Source organism: Ips typographus, linkage group LG1, assembly GCF_016097725.1.
Source record: "Ips typographus isolate SLU linkage group LG1, UJ_Ityp_2.0, whole genome shotgun sequence".
Classification (NCBI taxonomy): Eukaryota; Metazoa; Arthropoda; class Insecta; order Coleoptera; family Curculionidae; genus Ips; species Ips typographus.
This window is the reverse complement of record NC_138422.1, coordinates 19297583-19325439: the sequence shown is the minus strand read 5'-3', so window position 1 is coordinate 19325439 and position 27857 is coordinate 19297583. Positions and strand designations below refer to the sequence as shown.

Sequence of the window (27857 nt, the reverse complement as noted above, 5' to 3'; positions counted from 1 at the left end):
TGAACTCCTTCAGAACTAGAAGCTAACCGATGAGAGAATATAATCTGCTTGTCTTCCTTATTACGTATGGTATGCATTAGTTCCTGCATTGTCCTCAGTCCTGTTCACTGCCTAACGTTGCGGAGCCATGACATCTTTTTCCTGCCGATATCCCTCTTTCCCTCAATCTTCCCGTCAATTATCAATTGCAGGAATAGGTACCTCGCGTTTCGTATTACGTGGCCCAGCTATGCTGTTTTTCGACGTTTCATGATGTCTAACAGTTCGCGGTCTTTATTGATTATTCTCAAGACCTCATCGTTGGTTCTTCTTGCAGTCCATGGAATCCTCAGTACACGCCTATAGACCCACATTTCGAATCCTTCCAGCTTGTTCTTAGTTCTCACCTTCAGTGTCCATTCCTCCATGCCATAAAGCAACACTGTCCAGACATAGCATTTGACAAATCTAATTCTCAAGCCAAGATCGAAATCAGTATTAGTGAGCACTTTTTTGAATTTTATGAACGCACTGCAAGCATTTTCAATTCGGCATCTGATTTCTGTGTCTGATTCCCAGTTTTCACACGGCCACGTTGCTAGATATTTAAATTTATTTACTCGCTCTATTGGTTGAGTCTCATTTGTTAGGCTTGAGTTTTGAAATTCTTGTGGTTTTCTGGTAATTATCATGAATTTAGTCTTCTTGGTGTTGATATTGGGGCCCATGTTCTTACTGCATTCCCCAACAGTCCCAAGCATATTACGCAAGTCCTCCATGTTATTTGCAAATAGAACTGTCGTCCGCATAACGAATATTGTTGACCCATACACCATTTACCTTAACGCCCACGTTGCGATCTTCTAAGGCTTCCTGAAAGATGGCTTCAGAATATATATTGAAGAGAAGTGGGGAGAGAACACACCCTTGTCTGACCCCTCTACAAATTGGTCTTGCTTCTGTGAGATCGTTACCAACTCTGACTTCAGCCATTTGGTTCCAGTATAGGCTTTGAATGCAGCGTATGTCTATTTGGTCTATCTCCAATCTATTTAGAATTTGGATCAGTTTATGATGTTGGACTCTGTCGAACGCTTTTTCATAATCGATGAAACACAGCATTATGCCCTTTCTCTGATCTTTGCAGTTCTGAATCAGTACTTGAGTCGCAACTAATGCTTCTCTCGTGCGTAAACCTCGTCTGAATCCAAATTGTGTGGATCCTATGTTTCTTTCGCACTTTATTGATATTCTGTAGTGGATAATCTTAAGGAATATCTTCAGTATGTGACTCATGAGGCTGATTAGTCTGTGGTCCTCACATTTTGTTGCATTGTTCTTTTTCGGCAAGGGGACAAAATTCGATGTTAGCATTTGGCGCGATATTCGCTTGTGTTATGATTCGATTAAATATCGTCTGAAGAACTATGATGCTTTTGTCGTCCAATAGTTTGAGCAACTCTACAGGTGTGCGCTCTAGGCCAATTGATCGCTTTTATAATTTCCTCTTTTGTGATGGGAGGTCCCGAGAGGTCTTGTCGTCTACATTTTCAACAGCAGGTCTTTCATAGGCAAAAAGGTTGCTAATGTAGTTTTCCCATATGATTGTTCTACTTCTTCACACTGTTGTTTCAACCACTCATTCTTAGCGGTTCTTATCTTCGTTCTAATGATTTTCTGGATTTTTTTTTTTAGTTATCACTATTCCCTTTGTTCTTGTACCCTCATCGTTCCTCAAACAGCGCCAGTATCTCATTTGTCATCCAATCGTGTTTTCGTGCTTTTCGTTTGTCTTAATTCTGCCTCCGCAATATTGGTGATATACCTCCATTTGTTCCCATGTTAGCTTCCTTTACCGTCTGTGGATCTATGGTTGTCAGTATTTTCTCATTAAGATTTTTGGTAACTTTGTTTTTTGTGTCTTCATCTTTAAGTCTTTCCTAATCTATCTTTCGCTGTGGTACATGGGTTTTGATTGTCATAATTTTGATTTTGATTACCGCCATAGTTCTTTTAAAGTTTTTCGTAGTGTGTCTGTAATAGACTACAAGTGAGAAAACTTGAAAAAATTATAGTGCAAATCCAAGTAAAGAGTAAACTTTATGGCAAAAAAACTTGTATTGTGTTCACTTACCAACTAAACCCTCTTTAAGATGTTTTTTTTTACCAGACCTCTATAAACCGTTATCTACTGTCCAAGAAGTGTGACTGTAAGTGACAGTACTTCAACAAGGCAGGTCGCTTCCAAAATCATAAAATTATAAACACCATATCCTTATCATAGTTTTAGTTTGAAATTTAATATTAACGTATTACCCAAAATTTTTATTTAATATTAAGGTATTTAGCTTGGTTTATTATGATATATTCAAACACACATATTTTTTCTTTTTTATTTACGCACAAATGCATATATAATTTTTTAATATCATTTATTTCTTTCAGGTAACCTTCTGGTCATACTGGTAGTGACTCTAAGTAGAAGACTCAGATCGATTACCAACTTCTTCTTAGCCAATCTAGCCGTTGCCGACTTTTGTGTTGCCGTTTTCTGCGTCTACCAGAACCTTTTGATCTATCTTGTCGATAGGTAAGTTAAAATCAAACAATTTTGAATGCAATAAGTAATTAGACATCATAATGAATGTACATACGTTACTATTTTTTTGTGGTTGGTTAAGTGCCACACACGCTAAATAGGTTACTCTAGATTCTTGGATACACATCAGCCAGATATACTCGCAACCAATTCTTGCAATATAAGAAAGCACACGGTCTTGTTGACGCCATAGTAAACGTGCAGAGAGACTACGTATGACAAAATGATAGAGTGATTAGAGATTCTCAAACGTTAGAATGGAAAACCTCAACTCTCTGGTTAATACGTTTGGGCGAATGGCTGAAAAAGATTAATAAAAAGGATGAAAGAGTACATGAGCAACTCGCCGCTATTGACCTGGTGCTGCTGAAGGAGAAAAGGTCTGGTAAAAAATTTAAGAAAAGATGGTTGAAGCTGGAGAAATTACTTGCTGTCCCGAACCGTGGGACAGCAAAGAAAGGATGTGTTATGTTGGTAGAACATTTAAAGTTACCGAAAACTATGACCTCTGACCGTAAGAATGAGTAATGTAAAATGTGCTAGAGCTTAACGTGTGCAGAACCAGAATCCTAGTCGGGCAGGTAAAGAGAGCAAGGGGTAAAATGGCTGGAGCTGTGACAAAATGAACAAGGCAACAGCTGAAATAACAAGGCGTATTCGACTAACATGGGCTGCTGTAGGAAAATTGGGAACAACATTAAGAAATCCAACACTTCCTATCAACCTAAAAATGAAGGTTATCAACACATGTGTTTTGCCAGTCTTGAATTTTGGTATGGAAACAATTACTCTAATAGTTAAAAGCGCGAATAGAGCAATCGAAAGAACTATGTTGGGGGTAAGCCTAAGGGATTATATACAGAATGAGGAAATTAGAAAAAGAACAAAAGTCGACGATGTTATAGAGCACATCGCACGTCAGAAATAGTGGGAAGAAAATGGCACCAGATGGCAATGAACCGATCCGAATGGAAGCAGCAAGGAGAGGCCTATGTCCAGGAATGAATGCAAAAGGGCTGCTGAAAGAAGAAGAAGAAGAATCAAAAGCTGTTACAAGATCGTGGCTACGGTTACCCTCGGAGTCATTATTGGCACAAACGAGACGGAGCAAAAAAGGAGGCGGACAGTTTCTTGTGTCTATAATATGAAGAGTGCAAGAGACAAAGACTTAGTTTTAAACATCGGATCTTAATGGAAAAGGTGAGACAGATGAGAAAACATCTAAGCGGTATGTTCTGTGTGGTTACCTACTGCCAGAAGGATGCTTTTGGATCCTAGCTTGAATAAGTTGGTAGAGAGAATAAGGAATATGGTTGGCATTGTGATGCAAAAAGTTATTTCATCTAGAAACAATATGCGAGAGGAGGGATAATGGGAGAGGATAATGTTGGTTCATAATATCGCGGTTGAGGGAATAGAGCTAAATAGGGAGACAGAACTGTGGTAAAAAGCATATGGAAGAATGGGAAAATATATGAAACATTCGAGGAACAAGGGGAGACAAATTGCCTGTGAGCTTTAGGTTCAACCTGGCTTATTACCATAAAAGATTTGGGTTGGGAGGAAATGGGGAGTGTAAGTGCAGAAGGGGCGAAGAAACAATGAAAATCAATGAAAACGTGTGTGAGCAGAATGTTGTGAGAACAGAGTAGTGACGGACCGAATAGAGATAAAAAGAAGCGGAGGGAGATAGGATAATCTGAGGCACAAGTTGAATTGGAGAGTTGATGTAAAGGCTGTACGAATTGTAAACCAATGAGGATCAAGAAGAGCAACTATCGGACTGTCGGCACGACGGATAGTCGACAATAGTCTAAGTCACATTAAGTTAGCTATCGACCACAGGTTAATTTTTAGTCATTTTGGTTGTTCCTGGCTGAAATTTGGATAAAGAGTAGTTTCGTTGGATAGAAGTGTGGCAAAAATTTGAAATCCCCATATGAGTTAGAAAACCTAAACCACTTTGAGTCTTCTTGAAATCCGGATTTAAAAGTAATGTGCTTGGTTGGCTGACCAGATCTACAATGTTCAGTAAACAGGTACAGTATTTTTTGGAACTTTAATAAGTGGAATCTGATTATGAATAGTCTTTTTAAATGCCCAGTTTGTTAAAAATGCTACAGCTTCAGGCGGATGGGTTGTTTCAGAATGTTTCTCTTGGAATGACCTAATTTTCAGTTGTCCTGCTTTTGTTTTACTTCTTTCTTGTCGTTAAGATTCAATAATATTGTCATCAGTTACATTATATGTAAACCCCTATCTTTGTATTGTATTACTTTTTTGCGGAATTTGAGTAGTGTCATCGTTTCATTTAGTAGTGATGAGCTTTAAACCTGGCGTAATTATTTCGTTTAACGATTTAATTACAATGATTTTCTGATTAGTTAGTTATGATAAATACTACACATTTATCATTGTCAAAAATCTGAAAATTTCATCATTACTCAGATTGCTTAAGCGGTATCATTATTAAGTTTTAACCATCGATCAGCGATAACGTCATATACACTAATTTAATGTAGTTCAGTTTTTGAGATATTTTTTTATAATAGTTTATTTAAGTCCCACTGTATATCAAAATGTATTAGCATTGAACGTTTTCAATTACATCAATCATTTAAGGTAATTTTGAACTAAACTTAGAAAATAACGATAATAATAATTATAATTCTTCCTGTAGTAATTTTAATACCTCATCGCATTAAATTATATGACGTTTGATAATTAGTTACTAACTGCACCTATCTTGATATTTCAATGAATACTACACATACGTATATCCGCTAAGAGGCAAGTGTTCTACCGAAACAGGTGGCACAATATTGTCACGTTAAGGGGTATCTCAGAGGGAAGAAAACTCAGGAATCCACAGGCAACCCACTTTATTAGAGAAATTAAATCAGTTACAGAACAGTTACAGTATTCTTACCCCCAGATTGCCAAGACGGCGTAGATCATGATGGGGGATATTGGTCCGAGAAGGCGGTAGGGTTCACGGAGGGCGAACGCTTTAACGGGGACGAATGAACCCTAGAATCTTGCCCGAGTGCATTCACCGGGCCGGTAAAGACGTTGTGGTACTAGCAAAGGGAGGTAAGTAGGTACGGCAACTCTTGCTGCACGCCCGCACTATTTCCTTTGCTAGAGTTGATACTCGGGTGTGGCACTTGGTAACCTAATGCTCCACGTTTCGTTAAACAAGATGCGTACCCAGACTAACACAGAGATCAGTCAGTGACCTCCCTCTGGGGAAGATCCCAGAGTTCGGTGATTTAGTCGAGGTACGGTGCATCTTTTATACTCGTCAGCGACCTCATTATGCTAACTATGCTGGTTACTGGGTGTGCACCGTAACTACTAACACGGGTGTGACAATATCAGAGGAAAGAAGGAATGTCCGTTTAGGCCCTGTTGTATGATACTAGTTTAAACTTTGATGGATATTATCAGTTGGTTTTACTGTCCTTCGTCAGGTTTTTGGTAATTCTCAAAACAGGTTCTACTCCCCAGATATTTATTCGCTCTCTGTTTGACTAAGAGAGCGGAAACCTTGTCATTTCCATCGATTTTCCTACGTCCTGGCACGCAGAAAATGTCTTAAAATCTGGCAAAATAGGGTATGGTCAAAAAAATGGTGTTAATCGGTGTACATGCACAAGAAAGGCTCTTCTACAGACTGCAACAACTACAGAACAGCACTTATATCACATACAAGCAAAATTCTGCTTCTTATCGTAAACAACCGTTTAAAACACTTTTTACTTCTACTGATTCCCGACGAACAGACAGAGTTTGTGCCAGGAAAAGGGATCAACTCCTGAATGTAAGATAAATAATAGAAAAACCATAAAAATTTTATGTAAAAACTTATTTGTGCTCTGTCGACTATAGCAAAGCATTCGACTGTGTAAAATATGGCTTATTTTGAAAACCATGGGACTACCAAAACATTTGACAATTTTGCTTAAAAATCTCTACGACAACAGTCAACAAAGCGCTAGCTAAATCTTTCAGCTGAAAGTGCAGTATAAGAGAGAGCTGTATTATAAATTACTAACCTCGATCACACGAACGCACAGATCACACCTTAATACTAACTCGATCGCAAGAATAACTCACGGAAATCATGAGTAAGTTGGACAGAATCAGCAGAGAACATGGTCTTACGTTGAATAAAAGAAGACGATAATTATAATAATCAACCGCAACCCTGCCAATATTACACAGATCGATGGTTTTGGAGTGATTGAAAAATTTAACTATTTAGTATCACTTATCACAAACAAAAAAAGCAGCTGTGACAAGGAAATCAAACGCAGATTGGCCATAGCACATAACTCAACGATAAAAATAACTCGAATATGGAAATATCTTACAATATCTTAACGCAACATACTAAATCTACTAAACTCCTTGATCTTTCCTATTATGCTTCTGAGCACTTTCCTACCTGCACTTGAAATGGTCAATCGACGAATAATAGAGGCTTTAGAAATGTTGGCCTACAGAAGAATGCTGCGAATATCATCCACAGAACATCGTACTAACGTGTCAATTCTTCAGAAACTCAAAATTACCACAAGGTTTTGGACATATTTCAAGAAGAACGAATGGGCTGCAGAAACTTTATTTATTTCATTCATCAGTCAGCCTGGCTGCGTCCACTTCTGGACATAGGCCTCTAGTAACAGTTGCCACGTATCTCTATTCTGTGCCGCTTGCATCAAATTTGATTTGATTTGCGCCGTATGTCATCAGTCCATCGGGTCGGTGGACGCTCTATATTTCTGTTCGCCTTCTGTCTTGGTCGCCATTCGAGGATCTTTTTAGTCCATCGGTCGTCCGTTTTTCTAGCAATATGCCCAGCCCAGTTTCATTTTATAAAATATACCCTCTAACCTCCGTTACGCCGACGACACACTGATCATAGCGTCAATAATACCAGAAATAACGGAATTTATGAGGAGACTGTCAGTTATTAGCGAAAAATATGGCTTAAAAATAAATAAATCTAAAACGATAATAATGATGATTGATAGACAAGACAACAATTATCCACAAATATCAGAAATTGCAGGCTATGAAGTGGTAAACAATTGCAATTATCTTGGTTCATTGATTACCAACACTGGGAAATGTGAAAGCGAAATACAGCGTCGCCTGACCATGGCAAGATCAGCGACTACCAAACCAAATAAAATATGGAAAGACAGATCTATCATCACAAAAACGAAACTTCGTCTAGTTAATGGTCTTGTCTTCCCCATTGCAACGTACGCAGCGGAAACATGGACTTTAAATAAAGCAGGTAAAAACAGAATAGAGGCTTTCGAAATGTAGGTTTATAGACGACTCTTAAGAGTATCGTGGACAGAATACCGAACCCACGTATCCGTATTACAAGAAATTAGTCCACGTTCAATGCTGCTAAACAGAATAAACCGCATGTATCTGCAGTACCTTGGGCATATAGCTAGAAGATCAGGAACAATGGAACGACTAATCATAGAAGAGAAAGTAGAAGGCAAACGCTCAAGAGGCAGATGTCCAACTAGATGGGTAGACCAAACAAAACCTTTAATAAATATGAGAATGCATGATGCCGAAAGGATTGCACAGGATAGGCAAGCATGGAATCAATTGCTGAACCAAATATAAATGGTGTCACTACATCTTTTGGAGGATAATGGAAAGAGGAGGAGGAGTTCCATTTTAAGGTGGCTATTCTTTCCACTGCGTCAACGACACCGGTCCTTTTAATTATTTCATTGTTAGGGATCCTATCTCTAAGGCTTAATCCCAGCATTGATCTTACCACGTTGCACGTTGCGCAACTCTGATTCTGTTTATTGTTTTCTTTGTTAATGATAGTGTCTCCGCTCCGTAAGTCATAACAGGAAGCACGCATTGGTCAAAAACCCTCATTTTTAAGCATGCCGCTATATCTGATCTGAATACATCGCGAAGTTTTCCAAAGACTGCCCACGTTAGGCTCACTCTTCTACAAATCTCCGCTGTTTGATTGTCCCTGCCCAATCTGATCTCGTGGCCCAAATACTTGTATTTTGTTACTTGTTCAATGTTATGAACTCCAACATGAATGTTTTCGCTTACTACAAGATTTGTCATGAACTGGGTTTTCGATGTATTTTAAGCCCAGCCGTTCTCGATGTTCGGTAAGGATGTTCCAACATTTTCCTGGCTTTATCTACACTATCTGATATTAGGACAATGTCGTCGACAAATCTTAGGTGATTAAGGTCTTCTCCATTTATATTTACCCCCATGTTTTGCCAATCTATTTGCTTGCACATATTTTCTAATAGGGTCCTAAATAATTTTGGAGAGATAGTGCCACCCTGTCGAACTCCGCGCTGCACTTCAAATCTGCTCGTATCTTCATGAAGTCTAACTCATGCTGTTGCAGTATCGTAGATATTTTTAATGAGGGCGATGTAACGATGGTCAATTCTACAGTCAGCAAGCGCTAGCTTCATTTTATGTTGGTCTATGGTATCGAATGCCTTTTCGTAGTCTACAAATACCAGAATTAATGGCTTATTGTACTCCACACACTTTTCGATGAGTGTTTTATGACTTGTAGGTTATCATTTGTTCCATATCCGGAGCGAAAACCGGCCTGCTCACGGGGTTGATAGACGTCCAACTTATATAGCCTCTCTGATGAGCCGTAATACGGCGAAACCGGTCAGAGGATTGGGATTGATTAACAAAAAACAAAACCTCACCATTTTCAACCAATCAGATCGGTGTTTACCGAATGATGCGGCATTAATGGTGCTGTTCCTAGATTTTGGAACGCCATCTGTACTTTCTAACTCATAGAGTTGAGTACAGATGTCACCAGATGTTGCACACAACTATCAATTGTTTATTGCCTTTTAATGTTGTTTTACTGCTGGGTAAGGGGGGTTTTGTTCCAAAGTTGCATAAATTTGTATAAAAGCTTACAAACGACTTTAATAGTATATTATTCAACGAGCTTTTTATGATAGCCATTAATCCCTAAGGGGGATGTTTACGTCACGAGCCGCAGGCGAGGGACGCAAATCTCCCGTGGGATTAATGGCCATAAAAAACGAGGATAATACTATACTTTGTCCACGACCACTGTCCATTACCACTAATGCCAAGTGCAGGCAAATTAGAAGTTGATATTCTTTTATGTAGATAATAAATAATATAGGTAATCTCTCAAATCCGCCATAACAACTGAAATGTCAAACTCGATACGATTAGGATCGCGTTTAGAATGGCCGTCGGTGTACAAGTCGTGACAGAATTTGGGAAAAAATGGATCACGTGAACAATTTATTTACATAACTATATGGTGGCATGTGACAAAGGCCACGGTGCGCACACCAGCCCTATTTCTGAACGCACCCCCAGCGTTGCCGCCTACGACCACAAGGGCACTGACGTTGTCAATGTCAACTTAAAAAACCACAGAACTAAGGACGGTCATGCACCAAAAATATTTCAAATATAAATTATGGAATTTACCTAATGATTTGGCAAACTCCTATACTGTGTTATTGCGGTGTATTTGTTAAGAAAATGATATTCTGAATTAGCAGTAATTGCAAAGACATAAGTCGATGTCTACATGCAAGAAATACCGCATATCCCATGTTTTATGCTTGGTGTGCAACCACCTTTAGGTCGAGAGGGAATAATGATCATTATTCCTCTTCATTAATCACTCTGACGCTATATGACCTTCATTTAGCTTCTGTCAACACGCTGAATATTAGTACATTATTGGTTGGTCGTGGACAAAATAATTATAAATCGTTTTGCATTCTTTCTGTCCGTAGGTAAAGTGCAAATTTGGTTCCATTGTGATATTGTATTATTGTTAATTATTTATGGTTCTAATCTTATCATTTCAGTTATGATACTTTTCCGAAAATATTCCTTGCCACACCCTGCAATGAAATAAATTTCGTTTTATCTTATTTTCAGACAAAAGTATGGAAGACAGTTTGTATAGATTGTAATATAAAATGTTATTTTTAGTTGAGATTGATAAGCGTCCTGTTGTATGGTTTAATTGTTATGATTTAAAACTTAGCTCATTCAAGGGCATCGGAAAACGAAAACGTCTTATGGGAGATTCAAGGCCTTTACGACAATTTTTTCACCCAAATTAAAACAAAACTTGGCTAGATATTGTTGTTTTTTAAACAGCATATGAAAGAAGACGCTTGCTAGAATGTGCTCCGAGTACCCCAAAAAACAAAACTTTTAAGGACTTTTTGTAATGCTAAGAAGACGGTTGGTCCTACCAATAGATTCGAAATTTAACGATCTTTAAGCACATGATTTTATTAGGATAGTATGTCTATTTGTTGCCGACTTACAAACAAAACAATATAACCGTCAATTTAGCCAAAATGATGCACGTTACGCAGCATGTCACGATTCGGAGACCAGTGGCAGTTCGCTCGAAGTTTTGCGACAGTAAAAAGTGAGATTAAGTCAAAAGTTTCTGATGATATTTTAGCCTCTATTAGATACTAAAATGTACATTTAAGAAGGTATCATTACTTTTAATTTTTTGTTGCTAACTTCTCATTGCTAAGATGGACAGTATAATGGTACAAAATAAATGTGGCAGAACAGAAGCAAGTGAACCTAGTGTAGATTCTGGGACAGTTGAGGTTTATAAGGAACGAACGAACCGACACAGTGGCCTGTCTAGGATCCTCTGAAAGTATATTTACATAATCTTACTAAGGATTAAGTAAAAGAGATCTACAAACGCTCTAAATAATTCGGTACTTAGAAGTACCATCTTCTTCTTACGGTGTCATATATCCATTTTCACACCAATAGATGTTGCGAAAAATCCTGGCAAATTCATCTCGATCTTGAGCGACTGTAAATAGTGTGTGAGCATATAGGACAGTCCAGTCTGTCATATTCTTAAGTCATGAGAGTTTTTTCCTTGCCTAAGCTTTTTTTACCTATTATCTGGGTTATTATTAGTATCAGAAATTAGTACCTGAGATTGCAAAAAAGTATGCCCAAGGTAGGCGGTTTTTCTACGCTTAATGATTTGTAGAAGTTCTCTGGGTCTACCCATGCGTATGAGTACTTCGTTGTTGGAAATGTGATCTGTCCAAGGTATTTTAAGAAGTCTTCTAAAAACCCACATCTCTAGAGCTTCGCTAGTTTATTAATGTTGTCTGCTCTAAGTGTCCATGACGTGAGTATGATTTTGTATTCATAGTGTCACGAATAGAAATTCGTATTATTTAAAACATATAAATTCATTAAATTAAGGCAGGTATTCGAAGATGGCAAAATAATAAAATGCACGAGGCAAGATTACAGTCAGAATGCACGTAGTGAATCATTTCTATTTTTAGCGATAACAAATCACCGCTACTGCTATGCAGGAATACGAAAACAAGCGACGGACAATAGATTTCGTCACTAAACTAATTTGGTATAAATAAGGCTCGACATCTGTAAGGCAGACGGTAGAAGACAGTTAGACGACTCCGTCTCGTGCCACAAAATGTAGTCGTCCCCAATTCTGCAACCCGCACCGGGTTCGTAAATTAATGAAATAGTAAACTGAAAATCATAATAATGCGAGTGCCAGACTCCTTCTTATTACGCCCTCTCCTGCCGAAGGTTGGTGATCCAAATGGCAATTGTAGATCTGGAAACTGCAGCACGAAGGATTTCTGCAGAGGAGCGGTCGAACCATATCCTTAAATCTTTTATCCATGAGTTCTGGCGTCTTCCTACTGATCTTTTTCCCTGTACTTTGCCTTCCATTATGAGGCGTATTATTTCGTATTTATCACCTCTCATCACATGACCCAGGTATTGCATTTTTCTTTCCTTGATGGTTTTCAGTAGTTCTTTTTGTTTGTGAATGCGCTGGAGTACTTCATCGTTGGTGATCCTTTGTATCCATGAAATTCGCAGCATCCGTCTATACACGTACATTTCGAAAGCTTCTATTCTCTTTTCGGTCTGTGGATTTAGTGGCCAGCTTTAACATCCATAGAGTAGAACAGAGAAGACGTAGCATCTGATCATTCGAGTTCTGAGTTCCAAACTGAGGTCTAGTTTTGTAAAAAATGATTTCATACTTATGAAGATTTTTCTCGCTTGCTCAATCCTTGAAAGTATTTCCCTTTTCGGGTGGCACTGGCTATTGATGTTAGCACGTTCATATTCTGATTTACTAAACTGATAAACCGACCATTTTGTCATTTAGTTTTAACTGCTATTTTAGTTATTAAATTATATTTTTATAGCAAGTGGTTTGATTCTCTACCTCTGAAACAAGATCTCGGTTTATTAAAATAATAAACGCACGTCTCGTTTAACTTGCTAAGCCAAAAGGGATTTACAATTTAAACGTGACAAAAGTGTCATATGATTTTTAGTTATTTTAATTTGGATCCGAAGTTATGGGTCGAAAGAAAGCGCCTCATATAGCAGCACAGAAAAGACGAAACCTTTTACAAAACATAAACAAAACTTCGGTTATCCAGATTTCCAGGTATCTAAATGTGGAACCCTGGTGGATAAGTTTATCGTACACAAAAATATTGGTACGGATACGTACGAAGGACAAGAAAAGGAGGAAAGTCAAAAAAACGACAAGCCATGATTCAAATGGTTGAAGTGAAGGGATCTTAAAACTTTGCTTGCGCTTTTGACAGCACACGTATCGTTCTCTCACTCATATTAGTAATTACAGTGCACACCAAGTAATCGACGTGGTAAGCAAGGTTACCGTGATGAAGTGGTTGACGAGTATAATAGATGTATCGAGCTCAGCTAAATCACCAATCTCTGGGGTCATCCCCAGGGGGTAAACTGGTCTCTGGGTTGGACGGAGACGAGTCGGCGAGTAACAGTCCTTAACTTGAAATAATAGGACGGCTTACTATCCTCTCAAGATCTTCCAGGATGAACAGATAACGGTTCTCTCACAACTTGAAGTGGACGTTAGAATCCCTAACCCTATCAGTATGAATTAAGTCTTTTGGATGTGCAACGCTAAACTGTAGATTTCCCATACCACTGCTTCAAATTATTGATCCACGATGTTTTCCTTCTTCCTGGGCCCCTCCTGCTTGGTATTTTTCCTCTATAATAAGGTGTAGCATTTCATATTTTTCCGGGTGCCTGAAAATATCCAGAATATTCTTGTTTCTAATTTTCGTCGTTTCATAGTTAGTTAGACTATTTCCAAATCTTTTCCCATGAGATTGAGAACTATATTGTTGCTGACTTTGTCCACCCAACTCATCTTCAGTAATCGTCGGTTCACCCACATTTCGAATGATTCGAGGCGTTTAAGTATGACTTCCGTAAGCGTCCATGCCTCCATCCATACAAAAGAACTGGGAAAACACATCAGTGTACCATTTTCGTTCTCAGTTTTAAAGTTAGCTCGTGACTGGTTAGTACTTTTTTCATTTTTATAAAAGCGGCTCTGGTTTTCTCTATTCTGGTTTTGATCTCGACGCTCGAGTCCCATTGATCGTCGATGTTTCACTTTTCAGTCGCGCGCCATCGATCACGACACCATTACCTTTAATATCATGTGCTTTACTGATGATCATAATATATTTCTATACAGTGCGTTTTTTTTAACGCGCAACATAGGATTTTACGTGTTAAATTTTTAAGCCCATGTTAGACCATGTTATTTTGGAACTACAAGTATAAAACTTGACGGGTGTGTCTTTAGTACCCTGAAGCTTAAGTAAGTCTACCAATTTGGTCTAAAAAGTGATTTAAAACTGGAAAAAAATCATTTTTTTCGAAAAGATTTTATCCTTTCATACTCCCTGTATGCATTGTTGTTCCTTGTTGTTTTTGATACTGGCAGGGCAGGTAGCAGGTGAAGTTACTTATTTTGACTGCATCACGACCCGACATCTTTTAAACGTCAAAAGGGCATTTTATGATTGTTTGGAATATACTGTTTGGCTTCAAACGGAGGTCAATTTGAACAATTCACCTATAAAAATACTTCTTTTGTTCTTAACTTTCTTGATATAAAGTTAATGATCACCCTGTTTTACTTTCTACGCCAAATTTTACCTGCTACCTGCCCTGCCAGTATCAAAAACAACAAAGAACAACAATGCATACAGGGAGTATGAAACGATAAAACCTTTTCGAAAAAAGATGATTTTTTGCAAGCTTTTTAACACTTTTTAGGCCGAATTGGTAAACTTACTTAAGCTTCAGGGTACGAAACAGCCACCCGTCAAGTTTTATACTTGTAGTTCCAAAATAACATGGTCTAACATGGGCTTAAAAATTTAACACGTGAAATCCTATGTTGCGCGTTAAAAAAAACGCACTGTATATAGTTTTGCCGACATTGAATTTTAAGTCAAATTGAGTACAGATTTCGGTGATCTTATTCATTAGATTTTGTAGATCTTCTTCGTTGTTCGTTACAATTAGTGTATCGCCGGCGTATCTTATATTATTAATAATAACTTAATTTATATTGATTCCTCGCCAAATAGAGATTGAAAAGCATTGGTGACAGAATACAGCCCTGTCGCACTCCTCTTTTGATATCGACTTTGATGCTCTACTTGTATTTCAGCTGTCTGGTGCCAGTACAAATTGGCGATCAGTCGAATATCTTTGCCATCTATTCCAGTCGTCTTTAAAATTTTAATCAATTTTTTATGGCGCACCTTGTCAAACGCCTTCTCAAAGTCAATCGAACAAAGAAACACAACATGATTGACGTCGCGACCTCTTTGCACATAAGACCAAATAATGCCCCTCTAGTTACGAGACCGTTTCTAAAACTGAACTGACTGCTCCCGACCCTTTCCTCTAGCTTCTTATATGTCCTGCCATGAATTACTCGCAGAAATATTTTCAAAACGTGGCTCATTAAACTAATAGTTCGATGGTCATTACATCTAGTAGCTCTACTCTTCTTAAAAGTGGACTTTAGCCAATCGGACGGTAATATGCGGGTATCGTAGATAGAGTTAATCAATTTTGTAAGAGCTGTTATTCCTTTATCGCCTAGTAGCTTTAAAATTTCCGTGCTTACTTGATCCGGTTCAGTCGCTTTCCCATTTTTTGCGAGTTTTATTGCTTTTCCTACTTTGCAATTTTTCTATCTGTCAAGTTGTTGAGCTACGTCTCTTATTTGCTTCTTTTTTTATTATCCAGATATTGAGTTGGTTGTTTTATCTTCTTATGTAGATTAAAAAGATTGTGCTTTGCCTAATAGTCTTCAATCTCCTTACATTCCCTAGTATGCCATTCTGTTTGCCCTATCTTGCGTCTTATTTCGTAATTTATTCTCTTATACTCTTCTGCCCTTCTATTCCTACACTTACGTCTCTATTCCATAGGGCGGTTCTCCTGTACCTCTCCTTCCCCCTAGTAAAGACCTTGTGTGTTTGTTTCCTAAATCTCCACATTTCAAAACCCTTAAACCCATTTCTACATGTAACAATATGTTTACAATAAAAAAGGGTCTATGATTAGTTATTTAAAAAGGTAAGCACATCGGAGGGTACATCATAAAGAAAACATGATGATTATAGGTAATGTGAAAGGTAAGGTGAACATTGACTGAGTGTTATTAGGTTTGAACTTATTAAATTTATGTTCACTATTTCCAAATAAATTAAATTTGTAATCACCATTTTACTCTCCTATTATAGTAAATATTATATTCTTGTATAGTAACATAAAATACTCTCTTTTTTACAGCTGGGTTCTTGGAGACTTTCTGTGCAAGATGTACATTTTCATTCAGTCTTTGAGCAGCACAGCCAGCATTCTCATTCTGGTGGTAATTTGCATCGAAAGATACTTTGCCATTTTATTTCCCATTACCTGCAAGCAAATTTTGACTGCCGTTCGCCTCAAGGTAATGTACTAGTTTTTCATATTAAGTTTAATGTTAACGCTGAATATACATATTTTGTTTGGTTAGGGTTATTGACTATAAGCTTTTAACAAAAAAATGTATTGTAAACATGGAGATTTACTCTATTTGAGATAAAAGGCGTTGCAGTTCAACAGACACAGTACAACACCATTCTATTCTGTTAAAACTAACGGTTTTATAATATAATTAGGTTCTTGTTTAAATTATAATTTTTTTAAAGTAATTCACACCGGATTTTATCACCTTTTGACCTTTCTTTTCTTGCACAGAAGTGTAGGCTTTGTACTCAACCAGTTTTTTTGATAAAGACATAGATTAAATAGTTCATCTAAAAACAATATCATTCGTTGTTAACAGATCTAATTTGCATAACTAAATGCAATCAAAATAAATGTGGATTTCTTTTCAATGTGGAACAGCAGCAAAACTCGACTCAATAACATAGCTTAACTTATTCAGGTGGCTTCGGTGTGTTTCACTCCACTAACATTGTTTTATTTTTATGATTTTTTAATACCTAATCTACATTTCAGATTATTATTTTCGGAGTTTGGTCCGTATGCATATTATACAGTGCTCCGAAATTCTACTGGGGAAACGCTGTGCAGAATACAATGGGAAATGAAACGAGTAACGAGACTGTTTGCGTGTTAAACAGACAATTGTACAACTCCAAATTATTCGACATCGTCCACTTTGCGCTGTTTTACATGATGCCATTAGGAGTTATGTCCGTAAGTATGACTTTTTTAAGTAACCTGTATATTTTAGTTTAAATTTGACGAACTGTAATATATTGCTAAAAATACAGAATCCGAATCTATTTAGTCAAATCTTAAGGGTCGTTTCTACTATGTGTCATATAAACGTATTTGATAAAATAGATAGATAGAAATAAATCTTCTGATAAAAATTCTCCATCTTTAAAAGCCATCTAGTCTATACTACTATCTAGTTCGCTACAAGGGAGGAAAGTGCAACTTAGTGTTCCTGCGAACAAAGCTCGAAGGTACAAAATGCAGTTTACTCCAAAGTTGTGCATCTATTTTTCCAAGATCAAAGTTATGTTTTATGAAAAAAGGCAGCAGTTAAATACTATGTTAATAATGTTGAACTCGTAGTAATAGTATCTGGTTGAAAAAGAAGGTGTTATTACCAAGGACATGTTGCCAGAGACACCGCATTAATTTCTCTTTTACTGGTGGCGACTCCAGAACATACAACTTCCTCCTTCTTTGAGGGATGAAAATAACACTTTTACTCCCTAGGGATAAGTGCCACAAGTAAAAATAAAAAGAAATACGGTGTCTCTGGCTCTTTCTTGACAAATTGACAAACATATCCTTGGTATCTGTGTACCTTACACCATGTTTCTATTAATTTGAGCCCATTCTGCGCTCTATCGCACAATGTGTTCACAAATTTGCCGGCCTGCAAGATAACTATGTCATCTGCGTATGCAATTGTGTGGAATCTATTATTTTTGAGGTGATTAATTAGGGTATCCAGAACTATGTTCCAAAGAAGGGGTAATGGGACTCCTTCTTGTGGACATCCCTTCATCACCAGTCCTCTCACTATGAGCATCTTAAGTGTCCATTCTCCTACTACCAGTGGTACATTCCTGGAGTTAAGTTGCTGGGTAATTGTCGGAAAGGTTGTTTTATCAAACGCTCCCTCGATATCTATGAATATACCCAGGGTGGATTTTTTATTGTCCAATGATCTTTCGATTCTGCCAACCACTTGGTGAAGAGCCGAATCAGTGGACCTACTCGGAGTATATGCATGCTGATTTGGGTGAAGTGGGTTGTGAACCACACTTATCTCTTATATACCGCTCGCAAAGCCTCTACATTGTTTTTAAGAAGAACGATGTGAAAGTAATTGGTCGGAATGCTTTTGGTAAGATGTAATCCATCCTACCTGGTTTGGGTATAAATACTACTCGTACTTTTCTCCACTTACTGGGAATATCCATAGTAACAACACATCTTTTTTCATCCACGTATCCAACATTATTACCATAGTAATTAACTGCTGCTTTTGTTCATAAAACATTACATTGGTCGTGGAAAAAATTAAATGCCCTACTCTGCGTCGGGCTTTAAAGAATTCGCGGGAGAAAAAGTTGCACTTTCCTCTCTTGATGCGCAAATAACTATTTTTGCAGACCTCGGTCACTACAAACTAGAGTTAAACTTGTTGGTTTAGCTTTTTTTTCCAATCATTTTGGTGGCAAACACTTTAAAGGCTTACACCCCTTTACACCCCTATTACTAATAATACATACATACAAATATAATTTGTTTTTTGTATCAGTTGCTGTACACAAGAATAGCAGTGTGTTTGTGGAACAGTAGTCAACAACTCAAAAAACAGTTAGACGCATCTTCAAACTCAAGCCAATACCAAGCTCTTTGCAGAATTCCCTCCAGGCCTCGAACTGCCAAGGTTAGTAAAAATTACTAAAATTAATTGAGAAATTAACGGATTATATTTATATTGTGTATCAAAATTATTTGAGTAGATTTACTCTTAACCCAGTAAATTAAATGGAATGTTGTTGGAATCGCATTAAGTATCATTAAATCTGTATGCATTTAAAGTCAGTATTTGGTCGTGGGCTTTATTTCAAATTTATGACGTAATATATAATTAGCAAAATCCGATAAATTGTAGGCTTTGACGAATTATTGTGGCGTAGTGTTTGTTTTAGACTCGTTGCCATTATTTGCCACCCATTAACAGTTATTTACGTGCTATAGATTTAGATTAAATTTGTTAATTTATGTGACGTTTTCAGGCCGTTGCTGTTGCTGCAAATGGGGCAACTCCCTGTAGCACGCCAGTTTCGCAAGCTTCTAACGTGCCCTTGCAAGTGAGGATATCCGGAAATTCTTTTCACACTAGCGCCGGTGGTAGCCCAGCTTGTAGTGAGAACGTGCTTCGGGCTCGAAAAGGAGTAATAAGGATGCTAATTATTGTTGTAAGGCACTTTATATTATCTGTAATCAAATAATTGGGTAAATGTATAAAAAACGCAGAACAAAAACTAAAAAAGCCAAATTTATTAGGTGAGTACCCATTCGTCAAAATTGCTCACCAAAAGAGTGAGAACCATGACAATAATGGTTCCACTGTTGTTTTGGCAATTCTGTTCTGATTCTTTAACCTTAAGATGCACGAGAACATTGTCAGTTGTGGCATTGCAACATTATTACTTGACTTGACTACGTTTCCTAAGGACATTCTAGAAAAAGGTTTCACAGTTCTACTTGCTCGGTTTTCTTAATGGACTGTAAAAGGAATAACCACTTAAAATTTCTGCACAAGATCAGGCGAGCATTTGCTGCTCTATGTCTTAACTGCTGTACTCACAAGAATATGGATAGGCCTGTCGTCAAAACAGCTAATCAACTGTATTGCACTAGACGGTATTTAAGAGCCACTAACAATTGCTCATCATCATAAAAAACGAAATGGTAAACATTATTTGTTGGACGACGGAATTGCCCTAAATGTGTGAGAGCTTCTCAGACACTACTATCTCAATTTGGTACGACGTTATTAATATTTCCTTTTTCTACTTGCTTTTTTGTAGTTTTTTTCAAGAATATCTACATTTTTTGGATGTCCAACTAAGACTGAATAGTAGGACGGCCAAAAGAAATACCTAAGAAATATTTTCACAAATGGCCGCTAAAAAGCGTAAATGTAAAGGATATAACAGGGTCAAGCATACCAAGGGGCGTATAATAACTGATATGGAGGCAAAATTAAATGGTGGAAAGCATACTTGTCGGAACTGTTAGATGATAAAAGACATCCAAAACTGGTCTTAGGTCCAAGCAGTGTGCACTTAAAAATATTAAGATCAGAAGTAGTATCTTCTTCTCTCAACACCCTTTTGTGGTCTACTCCTGGACATAGGCCTCCCCTTCCGTCTTCCATGCTTCCTTGTTGTGTGCCATCTGATGCCAATCACTACCAGCCTTCTCTCTAATATCACCCAGCCAACCTTTCTGCGGTCTACCAGCACTGCTTCTACGTAGCTAAATTTATTTGCGGAATTGATACTGACTGTTTCAATTCCGTATGTCGAAACAGGGAGTATATAGGAATCAAATACTTTCCTTTTTAGATTAATTAAAAATTAAAGAAATAGTATACGCCTTGGAAACTATGAAACCCAGTAAAGCTGCTGGTCCTGATCAGATACTCATAGAGCTTATCAAACTCTTTGACGATGATGTAATTGATATTCTTCTGAACCTTCTTAATCGAATTTATGGTATGATAAGGAAGACATTTTTAAACAATGATTATCAACCATTTTTGTTCTCATACCCAAGAAAATGCTCGGATTACTGTAACCGTAAAGTTGTTCTTAAAGATCAACCACAAAAAAATTTGCAAAAAACTAGAGGAAAACATAAGCAACACACAATTTGGATTATCTGACAAACTTGGAATACGAGACGCGCTTTTTGGGATCTTTTCCAGCACTGTCCCGTTTGAATGTCACATCGATATCGAGAAGATCTTTGATAAGGTGACAAACTAAAGTAGCTGTTCGTCAGCAGAAACATTGACTCCGATGACGTTAGACTAATTGGTAACCTATCATCATCATCATCAGCTTATACTGTCCAATGCTGGACAAAAACCTCTCTCATACCTTGCCATTCCCTCCAGTCCTGTGCCATCAGCATCCAGTTTCCAGCGAGTCCAGTTGAGTAATCTCTACTGGGGCCAAAAAACTAAAGCAATGGTAGAAAACCAACCAACAGAATGAATGGAGATTTGTCATGGTGTGAGACAAGGTTACATTCTATCACCGCTTCTATTTAACATCTATAGGGCAAAGCTCTTTTTAGGAAATCCCTAGAAGATGAGTTAGTGGTAATAGTTATAAATGGAGAAGTAATTATTAATAGGAGGAATGACACCGTCTTGTTAATGATCAAATTTGAAAACACATTAAATAAAAATTAAATTGCCGATGTAATGAATATCGACTTAAAATTAACTTTAAGAACACCAAGTTAATGGTAGTAACAACATTTTTACAAGATCTTAGCCACGCCAACCTGTTGGTGGCAAACACCACGATAGAGAATGTTCATGTCAAACTTCATGTTTCTCTTATGTTTCTCAACATGCAAATATCTAGCAACTTGGATAGAAAAGTCGGGTGACCAAACAAGAGAAATCAGAACGGATGCATAAAGAATTATTAAATCAATCATGCTTTGGTGGGTGCAAGGCCAGGAACTTTTCATCCCATCCCCATAGGTTCTCGCTGGGACGATATTTTTTAACGTACACAGTCGCCAGATATTCTGCTATTTCACGTTTTCAGTCTAACGATGCATTAAAACAAAATTTCGGAATAACAAACTGTCTAAATGTAAACTCCCTCTTTCAGGTGGTGGCATTTGCGGTATGCAATTTACCATTCCACGCTAGAAAAATGTGGCAGTATTGGTCCCCTCATTATCACGGTAACTCGAACTTCAGTGCCATCTTCACACCGCTCACAGTATTATGCACGTATTTCAATTCTGGCGTTAATCCCTTACTGTATGCCTTCTTATCTAAAAACTTCCGAAGGTCAGTTTTTCATTATTACACTTAAACAAAACCAAAACTATTAATTTTTCTAAACAGGGGAATGCGAGAAATCTTATGCTGCTCGCCTTCAAGGAAAAAGCGAAGCTCTTCCATGCATCACAGAATGAGCACCAGGAGTCCTCGAGGACACTTCCACAGGCAAAGCAGCACCAGGTCAACTTTAAGAGGAAATAACGTGACCACAGTGACTGTAATGCAGGAATATAGTTCCGAGGAAGTATGAGACTGAACTATATTATCAAATGTGGATATGTCAACGCAAATTTTATTGTAACTTATTTTATGAATACAAATGTTTAGGAATAAAGAGCTGTTGAGAGCAAGAAAACTCATTTGTTGTTTATGTGGTACTTTATTACATTACAACATGGCAACGCTGCATCAGTTACAGTTTTATTATAAATACTTAAAACACGACAATATCGCAAAATATATCAACTAATACTAAAAGTCTTTAAAAACATAATTTAAATACCCTTAACCTTCCCGTTCTTAGGCAACTCTAAAAACTTCACTGGCATTTTTAAAGTTGCGATAATTTTTCTCAGAACCATTTGCATTGGGTTAGTTCTAAAAAAAATTATTTATTGCAGTTACAGTTGACTTAAACAGCCAAATATACTATTTTCTTATGCTATGTGAATACACAAAGCTTTATATGTAACACTGAAACTTTGCTATAAAATTAAAATGGCAAGGCTAAGTCTTTTCTTCTCCTATAGGAGACATTTATGGTTTCTGTGGGGATGTGCCACTTGCTTCTCTGCGTTTGGTAGTTTGTGCAATGAAGGAGTTTTGAGGTTCTCTCGCATTGACTGTTGAAACAAAATTTAAATTATCACTCGATCGTTTGCAAGTAAACCAACTATATTACCGAGTAATCTGCCAATAAGCAAATCCTTCAGGACACTGATAGAGAAATCCTTCCATTTTACTTTGTCTTCTTTGGCACTTCAAAAATTGTTCGGAACACTCGCTGGGTTCCATTTCATGCGAACCTTCGTGCGGACAAAGGGATCGCTTTGTTGGAACTTGGATCTGTAATTTTTTTTAATTGTCATATCAAAATTCGGGTAATTTAATGAAATAACCTACAGGAGGAATAGAGTTAATGTCCATCATTCTGAACAAACTAGACTCTGCAATTAGTCCTGTGCAGGTTTGCAATGTTTCGTTTTGCGGCAAGCATTGGATTTTCTTATCGTCGTAAATCGTTCCTGGGAATAATTACAGTGTACATTTTGTACGCTAAATGGAAATACAATTTTGTATACCTGGTGGGCAACTTAAAACTACAATCTTGTAGTCATGCAATCCTTCGTTTGATGTGCATTGGTAAAATAGGTTACAGTATTTGGGGTGTCTTCTAAATCCGGTAGGGCAAACTAAAGCAATTTGATCACCTTCTAACTGGCCAATTGGACACGGTTTCATTTCAGTACTACCTGTGAATAGACAGAAGTATCAGTAAAAATGTAATGTATTTATCTATTAATAATTCTGTGTATTGTGAGCGGAATATTGTATTTGGTTTAAAACAAGTTTTCCTATATGTACAAGGTGACCAAGAGAAGGAAGTGGCTTTGTCGTTTTTAATAACTTAAGAGCTTGAAGGATATAATTAGGTAAAAAGTTATGAAATTGGGTTGTAAAAATGGTGCAGCAAGATAACATACATAAGGATTGTTTATAAAATCCGTAATTTTTAAAAACACTAGGACACATAATTAAATCATTAAAATAATAAAATGTGCAATGATAATATTCATCTCTTATTAATCACCCACTCATTGCCAAAGGCATATTTTTTTAAATGGTATCCTAATTTATATGGCACTATCCATGGTAAAAAATAGTGTCCTGTGATTCAGTGTCAGATTAAGCACATTGGAGTTTAGTGACTTTTTTCCTAAATGACTTAGCATTAAGCTAAGCAACTTAACTTAGTCTTAAGTCATTTAGCAAAATATTTTACCACAGTAGAAGTCAAAAGCGAGTCTTAAAGCTTGAAACTAAAGATGAAATGTTTTTGCATTCATTGGTTGATATTAGCAGTCTCTCACGAGTATTTTTAGATTTCGATCAGGAGGATATTTGTGTGTTTTTTTTACTACAGTAGCGCTTTAAAACAATTATTACCCCACTATAGTATTTAAACCCAAAAAATTATTTAGGTGAAGACCGAATACTGTTACTGACTCTATTAAACAGTTCTTTGCTCACACCAAAAATGTATCAAACAAGAAACATTTTGCCTTTTGCACACAAAAGATCTACGGGCAATCATGCGCATGATAAAAAATCAACAAATTTAAAAATCTAGTCTAAAGAGGTAAATACTAAATTGTCAGGAAACCGTCCGACCCCAGACAATACTAAAAGAAAATCGATAGCCTCTGAAAAGGGTTTGTTGTACAGGGTGTCCCAATAAGCCTTATAATGGCAGTCATTGTACACGTAATTCCGTGTCGATTCAGAGAGTTTTTACAAAACGGTAGATAATATGATTGCTTATGGAATAGGTAATAGGAAGCTATAGCTTTGCATTTGATTTTTTCGAGATATCTAAGATAAAAGTGCAATTTTTGTAAAAACACTCTCCATCGAAAATGCCGAAAACTATTATAAATGCAACATTGTTTTGGGGCACTTTAAAGAAATGCTTATAATATGCAAATAAAAAATATAATATGCATATATGCAATATAAATATGAATAAAAAATGCTTTTTAAAATGCTGCAAAAACGAAGTCTCTATACGATTAGCCGTTTTCGAGATATTTCATTTTTTTCAAAGCAAATTTTGGACTATCCTCACCACTTTATTTGAAGAGATAGAAAAAAAGTTAAATAGCAAAATTCTTCGTTTTATGATTTTTCTTTATTTTTCTACTTTTATGATATTTTTTTTATACCTTTCCATTTTTTTCAGTGTTTTTAAAATTTTTTTATTTTAGTGGTATCGATACGCCCCCTAGCGATGGATTTAGAAAGCTAAAAATTATTTCCAGCATTCTTGGCCACATTTATTGATAAAAAAAATCTCGTAGCCATACTATGTATAGTTTCCGAGGAACCCTGTACAGGGTGGCCTAATTTGCTTGTTTTTATACGGAAACTGCCAGAATCATTAAGAAATATAAAAAAGCCTTTGCCGTGGTATTTTTTCAAGATGAGGTCGATGCCGCAAACCGAATTTTACTATCGCCTTTTGTTTTCTTGGTAAGTTTTGAATTTTCGACATTTTGGTCCCTGTAACTTCGTTATTATGAGAGTTAAACTTCAAGTTTATTAAATAGGATATTTTATTTTTACCAAATCCGGAATTTTTTTTCTAATGACTTATGTATGGTTTCGGATAAATTTGGCCACCACGATTATCGGATTTATCACCTATGGACTTTATAATTTGAACTCTTATAGATTTCATTACAACGCAATAAGAAAGAGCGATAAAAAATACTAGAAAATGAGCCAAAACTGGCCTCTCTAGCTCTTCATGTTACTCAGATATTCACATTCATAAAGTAGTAAAGAAAGACCCGAAATACAAATTCTTTAAATTTTTTTGCAAAATGACAAATTTTAAAGTCCTTTTTTTATACTTATTTCACCTAATTTAAGGTCCTTTGGTATAAATATTTTAATTTGCTGTGCATTGGAACTTGGAACCCTCCTGGAGTAAAATAAAATATATTGTCAAAATTGCACTTTTTGCAATAATGGCATTTTTTTAATTTGTGAATGATTGTAACTTTATTATTGGGGAAATAGACAGATAATCATAAAATCTATAAGTATATTCAGTAAATTTGGTGAAACAACTAACACCACAAACCACTATAAATTGAAGTATTAGCAATAAAAAAGGCTTCTTTTGGATAACAAATGTTCTACAAAAACAAAGTAGAAGCTTGATTTGATAAAAAAACAGATTACTAAATTGAAAGTTGCTGAATGCACCATCAAAATATCGGATATCTCAAAAACGGTCAACTTTTAAAACTTAGAACAAGTATACCTTTTTCACGTAGAAAATATATTAGAATCATAGGACTTCTCTAAAATATCAAAAATTTAAATAACCCCGGCAACGTTACTTTGATTTTTAAATTTTTTAACGGTTCTGGGAGTTTCCATATATAAAGGAGAAAATTAGGCCACCCTGTATAATATACTATTAAAAGACTAAAAGTAACTGGTAATTCTAGCTTTTAAATTAACACAGTGGCGGCGGTAAGCCCAAAATTTGACCTATAAAAGTAGTGCAGCACTGTCTTGCTCTAAAAATTTTAATTTCATATAATTGTCGTTATATTTTTAAAGTGTCCTTTGAAAATTTTGCATGAATCATTCCGTTTTTGATATAATAGCGGATTTAAACCAATCCCAATGCTTTCAACATTATTCCCTATTTATTATATTCATAAGTTCCATCGGTAAAATTTATTTAGTAGGTATAGTCTATACGAAGTCAGTTGGGACAGGTCAAAATACGGGGTTCGATCAACACACCACATAAAGAATAGGAAAAAACGAGCAAATTTGTATGTGATTGTCCCCCGTAGAAATTTGCAGCGAGTCAACGTGGACTTGATGTGTGAGTGTCACCAATAATTCTGAGTATAACCACCGTAAAGCTGTTTGATTGGTTGCACCACAGTTTCTATTGGCCAGCATTTTAAAAACTATTTTTAGTTTTTTCAGATGCTTGTTAGACCCTCGATTAGCTTCCTTCCGTACTTGTGAAAAAGGCAGTGCAGTCCGGTATTTAGAGTTTTCATTCGTATCATATTAAAATATAAATAATATTGTTCAGTGTGTGTTTACATATTTAATACAGTTCTTGGGGGTTTAAGTAACATTGTTTATTAACAATGATACCTTTTTCTTACTTGTTTTATTGATCAGTTCATGCAAAAAGCGCCTTAATAAATTTTTATAACGCCGCCCATGTTTAACAAAGATGTCGACGATTATTCCACCAGAATTGTTTTTTGAGTAGTTTCAACTGACTTCGTATATACTATACCGTGTATTTTAAAAATGACGCTTATTCTTGATATGTGTCCTAAAAGTTGCGTCAGTGACCACCTTTTGAAATATTCTAGATTACTTATAAAACATTTTGTATACAACTTTAAAATGATGCCTGAGTATAAACAATTATTGTTTGTTTATATGGGAGATTTTAATTATCTTCACTAAAATTCAATAGAGGGACATTAAATTACAGGTTGTAATAAATAACTGGCAAACTATGATAAACTCAAAAAAGTGTAGATTGTGGAAAATAGGCAAAATTAGTATTTTTAATTGGAAGTCACTCACAGTACAAATAGTTTTGTCAATTTAGATAACAAAAGATTAAATTAAACTAGGAGCTCTCTATAATTTTTTTTTTTTTTTTTGATTCCAGTTGTTTCGACGTATTCAGTTTTATCTTGAGGAATAATAAAAATATTATTATACGCTCGTTTAATAATATACTATTATTCAATATTAGTCACATTCTTAAAAGTGTTAGCCAGCAGCATTATGCGAGTATTACCCTGAAAGTTTCAGATATCCAGAAAACTATAAAGAACTAAAACTACAAATGAAAACCAAATTTCTGTAACTTCAGGTGATTACTCGCAAACATGGTAATAAATCTGTGTGTAATACAATAGTGACGAATAGTTATGTACGTGCTTGAAC

General features: G+C 36.4%; 2 protein-coding genes and 2 long non-coding RNA genes across 11 annotated transcripts in view; 2 read left to right on the top strand and 2 right to left on the bottom strand.

Annotated features, from left to right (window-relative positions):
* Positions 1 to 22487, top strand: part of LOC145731918 (trissin receptor-like) — a 394457-nt gene extending 371970 nt beyond the window's left edge. Inside the window, exons 3-9 of the mRNA XM_081983912.1 lie at positions 2425 to 2569; positions 16340 to 16499; positions 17054 to 17254; positions 18843 to 18974; positions 19327 to 19509; positions 21952 to 22136; positions 22194 to 22487. Coding sequence (XP_081840038.1) covers positions 2425 to 2569; positions 16340 to 16499; positions 17054 to 17254; positions 18843 to 18974; positions 19327 to 19509; positions 21952 to 22136; positions 22194 to 22380 — 1193 coding nt within the window. The 3' untranslated portion in view covers positions 22381 to 22487. The remainder of the gene's footprint in view (positions 1 to 2424; positions 2570 to 16339; positions 16500 to 17053; positions 17255 to 18842; positions 18975 to 19326; positions 19510 to 21951; positions 22137 to 22193) is intronic.
* The window catches only part of LOC145732035 (uncharacterized), a 42466-nt gene continuing 29117 nt past the window's right edge, over positions 14509 to 27857 (bottom strand). Inside the window, exon 2 of the long non-coding RNA XR_014178930.1 lies at positions 14509 to 14948. This is a non-coding gene — a long non-coding RNA (uncharacterized LOC145732035). The remainder of the gene's footprint in view (positions 14949 to 27857) is intronic.
* Positions 22490 to 27857, bottom strand: part of LOC145731734 (uncharacterized) — a 61433-nt gene continuing 56065 nt past the window's right edge. For all 8 annotated transcript variants that reach the window (XM_081983657.1, XM_081983693.1, XM_081983683.1 and 5 more), the window contains 4 exons: positions 23432 to 23602; positions 23253 to 23374; positions 23032 to 23195; positions 22490 to 22972 (listed from right to left, as the gene is read on the bottom strand). In XM_081983657.1, the coding sequence (XP_081839783.1) occupies positions 22843 to 22972; positions 23032 to 23195; positions 23253 to 23374; positions 23432 to 23602 (587 nt within the window). In that variant the 3' untranslated portion in view covers positions 22490 to 22842. The remainder of the gene's footprint in view (positions 22973 to 23031; positions 23196 to 23252; positions 23375 to 23431; positions 23603 to 27857) is intronic.
* LOC145732023 (uncharacterized) lies at positions 23609 to 27017 on the top strand. The gene is made up of 2 exons (XR_014178924.1): positions 23609 to 26757; positions 26856 to 27017. It is a non-coding gene; the product is annotated as an uncharacterized LOC145732023 (long non-coding RNA).